Raw genomic sequence first — 14037 nt, 5'->3', positions numbered from 1 at the left:
TGATGATCCCAATTGGATGAAATATGTCTATTTTTGTTAACAATTTCAAGTTCATCATCAATACCACGCCGTGTTAAATTAAATTAGGAATACATAGATCGGTAGTAATTGCTGACCTCTATAACTTGCTGAGTGTTTATTTCAATGATGATAACTCTGTTTTCTTCCGGCTGAGTGACGTAGATAAACTTCCGGTCGATTTCAACGGCATCTCCCCAGCTACACGTGTCACTGCTACAAACATGAAATTCCGTTCCAACTATGGTGTCGGCTGGCAAGATACTCCGACTAAGCTGACATGTTTTAGGGTCATAGACTTTAATGCCGTTGTCATGGAAAACGTAAAACAAATCTAGCGGTCCGTGGTGCACTGAAATTAAAAAGTGGGGGAAATACAGCATGTATTAATGCTCGTTATTCTCTACGGTTTTATTTACGTGAAATCGTGATAAAATGTGTCTCAATCCACGCCTGCCTCGACTAGCCGTGCAATTCATCTCTACTGTACATGGTACTTGTTAACGGGCGGTGGTCCTCCTGCAGCGCGTGTTCCAATTTCATGTACTGTAAAAGGATTAATTATTCACTGGGTTTTAATTTTGGATATTTTGCTGACTGGAAAATGCGTTAAATTAAAACCCAGTGAATATGTAAAATTTAGCATAGACCACATTATCTAAATGATAAAACCGTGAATTTAAAACCCACTGAATGTGCCTAAAATGGTAAATCAGCGAAATTTAAACCCAGCTAAAATTAGTAATTTTACAGTAAACAATGTAATTTACACACGTTGTATACGTTGCTATGGGTCCCATAACGAACAGGACACGGCGCGACGACCACTGCACTTCAACTAAAATATGTAAATACATATATAATCGTAATATTGACCTTGTTAATACGTGAAAACTCAACCCGTCTCAATGAAATGTACACCTACAGTAAGATCGACTTTTTCAAGTTACTTAGATGTCGATCAAAATATCGTTTGACTTACTTGTTCTGCGCTGGTCTTCAATGAACAGAGATGCCACGGCTTCTTGTTTACCAGCAGGGTTTACTGCACTACATGCATAAGCACCAGTGTCTTCGTATTTGAGGTCGTTAACAAGAATACTCGTGCTATTAGCTGTGGACAAACAGAAGATGTGATTTGCCTCAGCCACAGGGTCAACAATCATCGTACGTAGATTGAACTCTCAAGATGGCTTGAATTTGATCACTTTCAACTTGACGATACTTACCATCAACGGTTACGTGTCCTGAAGCGGTGGTATCCATGACAACGCCATTCTTTTTCCAACTCAGTTCAGGTTGAGGAATACCAAACGCTGAACATTTCATGGCTGCATAGCTTCCCGGCAGGAGAATCTGGCTACGTGGACACACTTTCACTTCGGGTGTTACTGTGAAACAATGGAAAAAAAGAGTAGTGGTCGGAGTGTTCAGTCGGTGAATTAAAAAAAAAAGGTGCGTCAGTTGTGTGATTTCAATGATGTTGTTCTGTCTCAGGTCGTGAATTGTTAGAACAGTGATTAGTATATCTACACGAATAAAAGGAATGTGTGAAAATCAAAAATCTACATAGAGTACGCTGTACAAAAAAAGACTACACGGACAATCTCTTTTTAATAGCCCGAAATATACCGGAGAGAAGTCTAAATACACTGCGCTCATTGTTTTACCTTCCACTTTCAGTACGTGTGTTTGCACAACCTCTTCTCCAATATTAGCATGACAAGTATAGTTGCCGGTATGAAGAGTCGTGAGAGACGTGAAGTATAGAGAATGGTCGTCCAATGTCTGAAACAAGAAACACAAAGATTAAATTAATGCTAACACGCATAAAAACAATGTGAAATTGACGACTATACAAGTAATCGTTGACAAAGTGATTGGGTGCGCATGCGCCTACAATTGTTTGTACGTACTTATATTTTAAAACGTACATCCAGCAAATAATACATGGTGCGCTACTTTCGAACAAAACAAAATTAATGTTATGTTTATCTACGAGTGATCAGTCAGCTCAAATTAAATATCAAATGTCATATGATATTCAATTTTTCTCACTATTTCATCTTTTATTTCATAATTTCAAATCATATGATTTCCTTTACCCTGATGCCTTCAATGTCTCTGTCAGTCAAATCAATCCCATTACGTTTCCATCTGATACGTATCTCTGGTTCGCCTGAGATGGCGCACTTCAGGTAGAGTCCTTCGCCCAGCTTTCCAGTTGTCATCACGACGAGTGAATCATCCGGGACAGAAACCATGGAAATACCTTAAAAATAGAATACAGGAATTGCGTTAGATATTTTTCTAATACATTTGCTGTAACCCAGTTACTATATTAGACATGAATATTCATATTACAGGTAGATCCAGGATGGGTAAATTCGTCTAAATTAATATGATATACTTGCGCCGTGATTTGTTGAAAATCTGAATGTCATTGATCAACTTGTTGTACAAGACGGAATAAAGAAGCAACAACAACCCATACCCACAGGGGTTCTTTTATAATCTACAGTAAGGATACCTAAATTTATAGCTCAGCTCGATCTTCAAGACAAACGGTTGAGTTGTTAGGCGCTTTCATTGTAACATATTAGTATTCTCGAACGGATCCGAGTATGGACGAACCAACCCGAGTATCACAGAGTATCTTTATATATTCAGCACATAGATCACGTGATTATTGATGGGATAATATGGAAATTATCAAATTTGCAGACAATCGTTGAGATCAATAATGGCGTCATTGTTTATTACAAATCACTCACCAAAAGCAGCATAAAACTCATCTACATCGATTTGTCTATCTTGATTTGTGTCGTCGTAACGCAGTAAATCAAGAACACTACAGAAACCAGTTAAGTCCTGTAGCCTCGCTTTGGAAATCACTTTCACCAATTCAGCGTCATCCAGCAATTCATTGTTATCGGCGTCATAGAAACCAAACATCATACTGACTGTGAATTTCTTGTTCACTGTGGGGGGAAAAAGAGTAGCGCGCCCGCTTAGAATATTAACGAAGTAATAACTTTTTATCAACACTGAGGGCCTTATTTTATGATAATGGATGGTACTTTGATATTTGGAGGGCGATGAGCGTTCCTCCGCCTCGTGTTCGATAAGCGTCCTATGTTACGTATACTACACGTGTAAATAAATTGGCGAAGTTAAAGCGCGATCTGTACGACGATTACCGCCACCCTTTAAATCAAAAATATTAGCATTTGGTAATGATTAATAGAATTTGACGCGATGTAAATTGATTAAAAATGAATGCGTGCAGATTGGTTTTAGTTGATTGGGCGTAATATGATAGGTCAAGTGTTACGTAATAAGGCAGAATGTGAGCGATATCATACCGGGTGGGGCAGCAGCATTGCCTGTATCAGCGGAGGGGTCTGTAAATTCGTCCATGTGATGCTGTAGGACTTGTTCTTTCATCACAACATAATCTTCTTTATTACAACGATCATCTAAAAAAAACATCAAGATATAAGTAAACCCCTGTGTGACGTAGTTGGATGGGTGACGTCGTTCACAGTGTGAATATTGTTTTAAACTGTTGTTGCTCGCTTGTTTTTTCTTCAAGATTTGCAATATTCTAAATTACGAACTTTTCACAACCAAAAAGAGTTGTTTATTCGTGCTTACGTCGCGGCATGGTATCGCCAGAGGGCGCGATTTAGTGGCAAGATGTTATGCAATGTTTCTGGCTAATCAGCTGCGTTTTGGAGAGCGGGGCTCAGCTGTATTGTCACAATTAAACGCATTTGTGTTGGTTTTAATGTAATTCTGCAATGGTACATCGAACGACGACTAAAGTACGTGGCTAATGATTCTCGTTCCAGGAACCCACATACCTTTCCATTTCAATCAAATCTATCCAATAATACAGTAATACTATTACATACACCTATCTCATTAGGAGAAGGTCTCCGGATTACAGTTATCATGACGTCATCTACATTCTTACCGTTATAAAAGCATTCCTTGTTGTGCGCAATAGCTATCTTCTTGTTTTGTAGACAGGCGGCACGGTGGAGTTCACAGTGATTATCGTAACGTTTCCCATCAGACCCACATACGGGTTTCCGGTGTGGCTTGCATGACGACATGCAAACGCATTCCGGGTCGCCATCTTGATTCGTCTGACATTCTCTGCCGTTGCCACAATATACAGTCAGGCACCCATCTAAAAATAAAAACAAGATAAAATTATTAAATCATAATATCCTTTTTTAAATAATAAACACACATTTCAAATTATAATATTTTTAAACTAATAAACACGCATTTAAAAGCCAAAAATAATAGTTATACAGTATATTGTAGGAGTGTATGTCTTTACATTACATTGGCAACCATCAAGTCAGTCGTTTCAGCTAAAATCCCCAGACTAGTTTTGAAGCAGACTTGTATAAAGGTCCTTGTTAACAGACAATTTTACAATATAAACATTTCAGACGAATCTAATTTAAATGCAGTGGACATCGAACCCATGGGAATCGCAATATTTTTCTCATGGAAGTAAAATGCAATTCTAATCCCGTTGGTTTCCATGGTGACCACTAGTATTTGATACTTTCGCTAGAATTCATAAACGGTACTGGTTAATTTTAACAGAGTGACACCCTTTATCAGGTAATAGCAATTTTCGGACAGCAACATGTTAGTAGCGTGTTTTTAGTATTTTAGCAACTGAAAATGTAATATTCTCTCCAGTCAATTATTTGCTATTTTCAACATAAATAATGCTTTAATTATTATTATTATTATTATTTTATATAATATATGTTTTATTAATTTCAAAATAGATAATAGGACTGGATAGAAATAGCATTCGGATATTCGCCGGTCTGTGAATCATACGGTTATATGGTAAGTATGGAATAATTGTCATCTGCGGGGAAAACCATTGTCTTGTGTGAAATGAATTCATAGAAAATACAATGAGTGGACATCATGATTAGGCCTGTAGGCATTTGGGAATCTTACATCTCTAAATGGTAAATTTACGGTTGCTGTGGGAGACCAAAAATAAATAAGGCTGTCAGTATTATGTTGGGATCGGTGGATGATTTATCGACGCTACACACTACAACTACATGGATTTATTTACTACATTTATTTATTTATTTATTTATTTATTTATTTATTTATTTATTTATTTATTTATTTATTTATTTATTTATTTATTTATTTATTTATTTATTTATTTATTTATTTGTGTGTTTGTTTGTTTGTTTGTTTATTTATTCATTCGTTCATTTGGTGTTAAGGGCATGCCTAAATAATCAATGCACTACGTCATCATCTTTGATTCATATCACGTGACACGTTCGAAATGGAAAATTGAAATCAATTCAACACACGATTCAAGGTATAATAATCCAGGGCCGCAAGGATGAAAAAGAGTGGAATAAACACCATCTCGTATTTTCGTAAATCTTTGATAGTGAAGATGCTCTTTCTAACAATCGATACTCAATCATGTCAAATCGGAGTATCCTTTCCGTGACGTCATTGACGCCATCTTGCTAGAACTCATGCTCTATGACCTCATATAAAATAATTGTATCTCCTAATATACTTGACATTTAATCACGTACTCATTTTTCCCGAGGATAACATAATGTTAATCAGATGAGCAGAGTGACAATATACTTCATTTTAGAAAAATCGGAACTCCTGTAAAATTATATGGCATAGTATATATACTAGTATACTGAATTGTTGTGTGTGGGGTGGTAATGATGTTCGACTATGTTATGACCTTTGGCCGTTGATTGAGATAAAGAATATGGTATCTTCCAGTTCCCTACACGCACGTGTACACTTTTCAAAATAAATAGACGCGCACACTATGGACCATACTAATGTTTACTTTTCTAAAACAAATAATTGTCTGAATGAAAATACAAGCAAGATAATTTAAATAAAAACGGCGTCTTTGACCATTGGGCTAGAAAACATCTGGCACTTTATGACAACGCGGTGCTGGCTACTACGCGTATTTAAAAAAAAAATTAAAAGAGAGAGTAATCGCCTATACACCCAGTGTAGGGGGAGGGCCAGCGAGAAGTGGCTCGCGAATTATCGGGCTAGAATAAATGCGAGTTGTCACTTAATCGAACTAATGGAACGTAAATGTTTGGGGGGCGTCGATTATTCCGGGAGTTCTTCTGGAAAAGTCTGTTGAGAGTTTTCGTAGGAAGAGTGTGAAATAAATCAACGGAAATAACAGGGACTGGCTGCGAGGTGCGAGACGACGTTGTTGTTATTATTGTGATCGGCGGTGGCGTTAACAACAACAACGAGCCAGTATGTTACAATTTGGGGCGCTTATCATTTACTGTGGCGTAGAGGGCGTCGGTGTATGGTCGGTGGTGCTACCTGGGAGTAGACACCGTGGCAATAACTATTTGTACAGTCTGATTGGTAGCGGTCGTTCAAAGGGGTGGTGAGGATGGGAAGTGTAAATACTTGGCGAGGTGTCAACGGAGGAATTGTAAAGGGAGATAGAACAAAAACTAAACTAAGCGGCAAACAGGGGATCGGTTTTTGGGGGCGGCACAGCTGTTGAGCAGCGGTATTTTTGAACGCAAGTCATGTAATTGACGGGAGTAAATAAAATGAAAAAAACGCGAGGATGTTGTTGAAACCACGGTTACTAAAAAAGATTAGTACGTCTTTTGTTTCAAATGTTTACCCGCGACACGCATCCAATGAAAAGAACATGATTCGTTTCCTAACCGTCTTTTTTAGTAACCGTGTTGAAACGTTATATAATCGAAAGGGGGTTGACAGAAACGTGGTTTAAGGGGAAAAAAGTCGAAAAAGCGATAAATTTGGGGATCGAAAGTGTGGGAGAAACGAAAACGTGGAGGACTGGTTCGGAAGCGGGCGCGAACCGTCCAAAAATGAATGGTAAAATGGCGTAGGACGATTGGGGCGAGCCACTTGGAGGGGGGGGCTAGAGGTGATTGGAGTCGAAAAGTATAGTATAAGTACCGGGGTTGGTAGGAGGACGGGTGGCGTATTTAAATTACACGCTCAAATGGTTTATTGCACATTCTATGCAATATGTTGTTTTTAAATTGGGTGCTAATATAGATAGAGATAAATTATGTTCTACTGTGTATATGTGTTCTTTATTGCGAATTAATTACGATGACAAAATAAACCGTTGATATAGTAGCATACAGACACACTATAAGTCAAATACACAAATAGGCATGGCATTTGAATTAATGGTACGTACTGTTTATTCAACGCTTATGTTCAAACACTTGGTTCACTATGCTATAAAATGAACTAGTTATGTTTTATGTACTAATCAATATTTAGTAATTAGTGTTTAGATGAAACATTGTCGTGGGACTTCATTGTTATTTATATCATGGAGGTAAAAGTCTTTCACCTCCATGTTTATATTTACGAACCAACGACTCAAAGGTCATTTATATTTGTCTCTTCAATCAAATATGCGAGAGCAGCAGGTAGTAACATTCACTGTGGCGAGACATTTACTCCTCTTGGGTACACACTAATACACTAAACGTGATTGGTGATAGGATTCCATCTGAAATCATCGTATCAGATGTCGATGGTACAATTTATCTTTAATTATTTATTCTAGTAGCACTGTAATTGTTATTTGATGATGTTTTCTCTATATGTAGCACGTTTCTGAAAACTGTAATGGTGCTCTGCTTGAAAAGTAGCAATTTCCAAATCATTCGGTGTAGTTTATATCACAGTCACTCTACTAGGAGAGTGACTGTGTTTATATTGAACGTTATTGAGGGACTTTACTTCTACCACATTCCCAGATAGAGGGACTTTATTTTTACCACAGTCCCATATAGAGAAGTGTAGATAACCAGAAATAATTCGTCTTCCCACAAGTCTTTTCGTGTTTAGCGTGCTTGTTAACGTCACTTGGGACTCAATTCCCACGTGTGCGCAGATGACGACCCTCTCACTTTAAACATGACAAGGTTTAATTTAATGATGTACATATATTTACTAGCATGTTTCAGGTCACACACATAGGTGTATACCTCTCTAGTCAAATTAAACCTATGTAAGTGCTCTGAATGGTATAGAAAACGATCCCTAGTCATGAATAATTTATATTTGGCAGGACAATAATAGGTCAATTTTTCTGAGTAGAGGGTCAGACTTATGATCCCACCTGTGTACGTCTACTAAACAGTGTATATAGTCTACTGACACACAATCGCTGTCGACACGGACAGTTCTAAAATTGGTGTATATTTTTTTAATTTTGTGCATTTTCACTTTTTGTAGTTAGTATCCAATGAGCCATGGCCACCAACGGCGACCCACCGTGCATCCAATTACTTCACTCTTACATATTTAATATTGGTTTTTAATCTGTCATCCAAATGAAAGTTTCAAATTGTCATAATAGTTTATTTTTCCTACTGTAATGTCGCATCAACCAAAATGACTGTGCATTGATTTCTAATGATGCATAGCGTAAATGTTTATTATTCTGTTGTTGACGTCATCTGTCGCCCATTCGAGCAGAATTTACGGTTTTACGAATCGAATGAATTGATATACTGACGCGAAAAAGCACGTCAAGAAGACAGACATGTATAACTATGACTGACAAACTGAGAAGTTTGAATATATACACGATATAATATTTAGATGTCTGGGATACTGAGCTCAGAATATTAATTGTTCAATGTGTGTTCTGATGTTTTAATTTTTTTAGTTTGGTGCTTTTATTTTGCCGATTTTTACGTATTTCTTGGACCCAAATGGACGAATTTTCCATTGGCTACATGCCTTGGTCACAATTTTGGGAAAAAATAATGTGAGTTCTATTTTGTGAAAAATAATACAAATGAGGTTAAGGGAATTCACCTTGAATGCATGTATTATTGAAGAAAACAATATACTAGTATGATGATTTTTTGCTATCCATGGTTTGTGGGTCCATGGGCTATAAACATCGCCTGTACATTGAGTGATGCTGTGAAGGAATATATCCTTCCTTTGAAAAAAAACATGGGATGGGATTCGTGTCTTTCGCGACAGAACGCCGTACAATTAATTAAAGCGATGTACCACCATTTTGTATGTCTTCATTTTTATTTTGTTCAATTTTATTTTAAGTGTTGAATAATGAGATAACATCACTTCAGGGTTGACCTCCCATTTTAACCCTTATTGTAATAGTTCCACATAGGCTTAGTAAGATTAGGTCAAACATCAGACTAGTAATACAATTACAAGTCTGAGGTCAAACGTAAGCATTCATGAAGTCACGTAATTTGACATTTTTGCCGGCCAAGGTTAAATGACATAAAGACGTGGGATTGTATCGCATGGCATGACGGTATTCAGTCATGCATTAGGTATGTGTGAGTCCTCACCGGACCAAAACAAATGATTTCCGGTTATTATTCCTATTGAAAATGAAGCTGGATCAAGATGTGTACTTAATTGATTCGGATAGGCGCCAGGGTTCGTTTACTTTGGTAAATATGTTCGAATGGAAATGTAAAATATTGAAAATGGGTGGAATGAAACAAACTCGTTAGGTGTCGACCATTTGAAATTACGAGGGGTGGTTGGAAGTTGTGTTGAAAAAAATGCGAACTAGACACCGAGAAAAAAAAATAATGCAAGGTACTGAAAGAAGAAAACTAACAATATACAGACAAAACATCTCATAAATTTGCACTGGTCAAACTCTTCCAACCACCCCCATGATTTCAAATGGTTGAACCCTAAAATGTATTTTCCCTACGTTTACGGCTACAATGAATTCAATTGATTATATTAGGTAAAGCATAGACCCTGGGGTCTATTGGTAAAGTGACCTTTACAGAATTGTGTTTCCTTGAGTTTGTTTTTGTAGACATAGGCCACAATGAGTATCACACGTATCGTAAACTAAGAGTCGAGAACTCGGTGTCTCGGTTTTCGTGTATAAACTGCAAATTATAATGCAGACTCGCTAAGTAGAGTTTTTTTTTACTTGCATGGTAAAACAGCTATCTGAATTAACGATGTCGGAACACGAAACGAACACAGTCTTTGAAGTCTCAATATGATTCAACATATGCTGGGCCTATGGGATTTCGCGATAAGGGAGCACTGCGATGGAACAGTATTTCACTATATTTTCTTAGCGCTAAACTTCGTCTTACGGTAGTCTATTTGAATCATTTGATATGGCGTGTTCAGGTCCGAAATGCTTCATGGTTTAGCATAGGAATGTGGGATATTGTGCAGTGTATGGGCGATGAAAATGTAAAATACTAATACGCATGTGCAGCAACGTGTTTATAGGTTTATTCATCAACATGCAGTACCAAACATCAGTATTAATAATTAATAACTTACTCACCGTTAATATCTTCGCTCTTCTAGAAAAAAAATACGAAAATCAAGAATTAGTTAAGTATGACCAGAGCCAATATTGTTTCATATATGACTCTATTGACCGTTGATTACTGTACATATGTTAAAATGTCAACAAATCACACATTATTCATAAATTAGATTTTTAAAACTACAATAGAGTTGGCCCGGCACGCTTGGCAAGATGTAGACTTGCTTCCGTCAGGGTGATTAATTTTGGAGTGTTTTCACTATAAATAATTCAATTCATCTTGACAATGAAGATTGACCTCGCTCCATACTGGTTTGAAAAAAAAAATTAACTGGAATGCTAAAACATGTGGATATTTCTGAGCCTTGAGCTGTATATTTTATGACATTTCGTTTCGTATTATTTTTCAACTTGATACTGACATGGATGATGTGCAATGTAACATGGCGAATATTATAATAAGATAATGCAAGAGAATTTTTGTTTGAACAACAATTATTTTTCCAGCTACTTGCATAACCTGTAACAATTTATAATGCTTTAGTTTGTTGGTATGTACCACAAAAGTCATAGCAAAGTGTTAAGTTATGCATTTTACTTCACTTGTCTGTCTGTCTGTCTATCTATCTGTATGTATGTCGGTGTGTTTGTTTGTTTGTTTAATATATCTGGTTTAAAAAGCTGCTTGCGCTGGATGAGGCCATAGCGCCTCCCAGGTCAAGTGGTACAGCCTCCCAGGTCAAGGGATTCCCCCCCCGTCCCAATGTCGGGGAAGAACGCGAATAATATACACAGTATAATACACCATACACGCCTTCCGATATATAAGGACATACAGTTAAATACAAAAAATAAATTTACTCGATTCTGTCGTGTGTCAGCTGTTCTATTTACATGTCTCGCACACTGGACAAATAATAAACAATCCCATCCCATATAATGTGAGCAATAGACGTGCAGAATGGATGCTGACGAATTTATCGGAATGTCCCTCCGTGTTATGCCAGATTTACAAGGGTAACTTATCACTTAGATTTTTTTTGAAACTCCTATTATAAAAATTATATACAAATACTACATTTCAAAATAAAAAAAGTGTTCTTCAAAACATTTGAAAGAAATTCAACTTTCACGTACATGATGGTCGCAGAGAATTCGACTGTAAATCATAGGTCATATGAACATTTTGTATGCCGAGTCGTTGGCTTTGTATTTCCCATAAACACCTTTTATTTTACGCCATATATGCTGAACCACTTCACTTCAGATTTATTGACTACTTATATGCAGTTATGCTATTTTGGGAAGAATTCCTGATATATTATTCACATGTTGACAATTTAGAGACATGGAATTACGCCCATATAATTCTCCACAGTACTTGGCTAGTCGGTGGGTGTGCGTCGATAGCCAGTATGTGTCAGAGCATCAGTTCTCTAAAGTTAACTTCTGAAGTCACGTGCCTTAAGTGTCGAGATCTCCGATGAGACACGGTTACTAACCGGGAATGAGGCAGCCAGGGACGCCACAATTTGCGTCAATGTCAACTTGACAAGAAACAAAATCTGATATTCAGGGAAACTGATTTTCCTCCTGATTCATCTTTATTCGATTATAATTCACTATTGAACCCATATAAACAAATAGTTTGAAAATAATACTGAATCATAAGACACTCACCATTGCCATCGATAGCAAAGTTGTATTTGACATGCGCATTGCCCTTATTTCATTTCCTGTGGGTATTATTACTAATGCGGTTCGGAGATTAGTTTTTGAAATCATAACACTGATGTTTTGTGATTAAAGTAAGATTTAGTGAAGCGTGCATCATTATTTCAATGTCGTTCAACGTTTCGCATACAACCGTTGTATGTGCCGTACGTTTTATGTCTCAATGGCTATTTTATAAGGCGTTACCGAAACCCCCACCCGTCACAAATATGTAAGTGATAACATGACACAAATGAATTTTAACTTTTTAACTTGAGCTGAAACTTGAGCTGTATCATTATTTTTTGCACCATACCTCATATTTATATAATACTGAGACAAAATGAAGTTTGTGATACCAACTGAACACACACCGAGTTCACTGATATACACGTTCATACAACACCTATACAGCTGGTTTTACACGTGTAAATATCACCTAGACAGCTGGTATTATACGTGCAAACATCATCTATACAGCTGGTTGCGCATACGCAAACATCACCTAGACAGCTCGATGTGCACATGCAAACATGACCTGGACAGCTGATGTACACATGCAAACATGACCTGGACAGCTGATGTACACATGCAAACATGACCTGGACAGCTGATGTACACATGCAAACATCACCTAGACAGCTGTAAGATGATTGTGTTGGCTGTTTTTCATATATGTGTTCACCACGCAGATCATGCTTGTTGATAAATATGCATGGTCAACACGGCATCTCAGTGGTCTCTAGAAACATAACGTATCTTCTTATTCGTATCGGTTATATAATATGATGGTGTCATAAGTAAGACCCCATGCCGAGTTTAACACCACGATTTTTCATCGTGCTGAGATGGAACAGAATATGTTATATTAAATACTTGAATCATGCGAGCAACATCATTTTAGAGGTCGAAGTTGATAGGTCAAGTATTTTAATATTTTAATCATACACTTTACTGCGATGTGTCATTGCTTTTGTGGTCTTATTCCTCCGTGAAGACGGTGATATCATCGACATACATATTCAAATAGAAATGTACATTTATTCATGTAATTTGCTGCGAACTAAAAGCCGACGTGGTACCCGTGGTCACAAGGGATGTATATATGAAGAAGGGGTCAAAGCTACAATGATGTTAGCTCATATAGTGATTACAGCGACTAATTTGTGGGAAATACGTGAATACAAATAGTTTTAACAAGCAAGTGAGAAATGTCAATAAAGGCAGGGGTCATATTGATATATTATATTATTACAAAGAGCTGGGAAACAACCACAGCCTTCAGTAGCGTACCCTAACCTGGCCACCAAAGGCTAAACTAATCGAAGGCTTTTATTGTCACGTAAAGAAGGGTCTTGGCAAATTATCGTTTAAAATAAAACAAATCTACAGTACACTACAAACAAGTTGTAGAATGTCTGGTGATGACTCAAATGACGACGTGGACTAATTCGCGAATATGCGCTGATGTGGAAGTCCCTATTGAAAATAAAATCTAGGAATTGAAAAAAAAAACAGAATGATTGTATGTCATTCTCGAACCAAATTTGGTAGGTTAGTGACAAATAAAATAATATAGTATACTGCCGCACCCGTGAAATAGTTTCCAACTCACGGAAACGTGACATTCTTTATATGTTTATTACTGTGGTTTATGAGTGTGTATGTTGTGTGCATTTCACAATAGGCATGTAACTTTAAATAACACCATCTGTCCGTTTCTGTTTCGTTTTTAGATGGGCTCATACGGCCGGATCAACAAAAATCAAATACTATGCACGAATTGTGTTTCATAGGTTTGGTTCATTTCGTGTTTTTATAGAACCTATAATCCGGGGAAATCTACCCCGTCGCAGAGTTGTTATATTTCCTAACACAAAAGCAAAATCCTCGGAAGTGAAGCGAGACTCATTGCTCGCTTT

The 14037-nt window shown here is 37.1% G+C and overlaps 1 protein-coding gene across 2 annotated transcripts in view; it reads right to left on the bottom strand.

The window, feature by feature from the left end:
- Fstl5 (follistatin-like 5) overlaps nt 1-14037 on the bottom strand; it is a 35338-nt gene that overhangs the window by 3789 nt on the left and 17512 nt on the right. For both annotated transcript variants that reach the window (XM_085493482.1, NM_001168071.1), the window contains 9 exon segments: nt 10418-10436; nt 3998-4216; nt 3384-3497; nt 2793-2999; nt 2124-2290; nt 1689-1806; nt 1248-1409; nt 1001-1132; nt 117-370 (listed from right to left, as the gene is read on the bottom strand). In XM_085493482.1, the coding sequence (XP_085349608.1) occupies nt 117-370; nt 1001-1132; nt 1248-1409; nt 1689-1806; nt 2124-2290; nt 2793-2999; nt 3384-3497; nt 3998-4216; nt 10418-10436 (1392 nt within the window).

The sequence above is a fragment of the Saccoglossus kowalevskii genome, chromosome 19 (genome assembly GCF_978046115.1).
Source record: "Saccoglossus kowalevskii chromosome 19, keSacKowa6.1, whole genome shotgun sequence".
Lineage (NCBI taxonomy): Eukaryota > Metazoa > Hemichordata > Enteropneusta > Harrimaniidae > Saccoglossus > Saccoglossus kowalevskii.
Note: the sequence above shows the minus strand (reverse complement) of the source record. Positions and strands in the feature narration are given on the sequence as shown.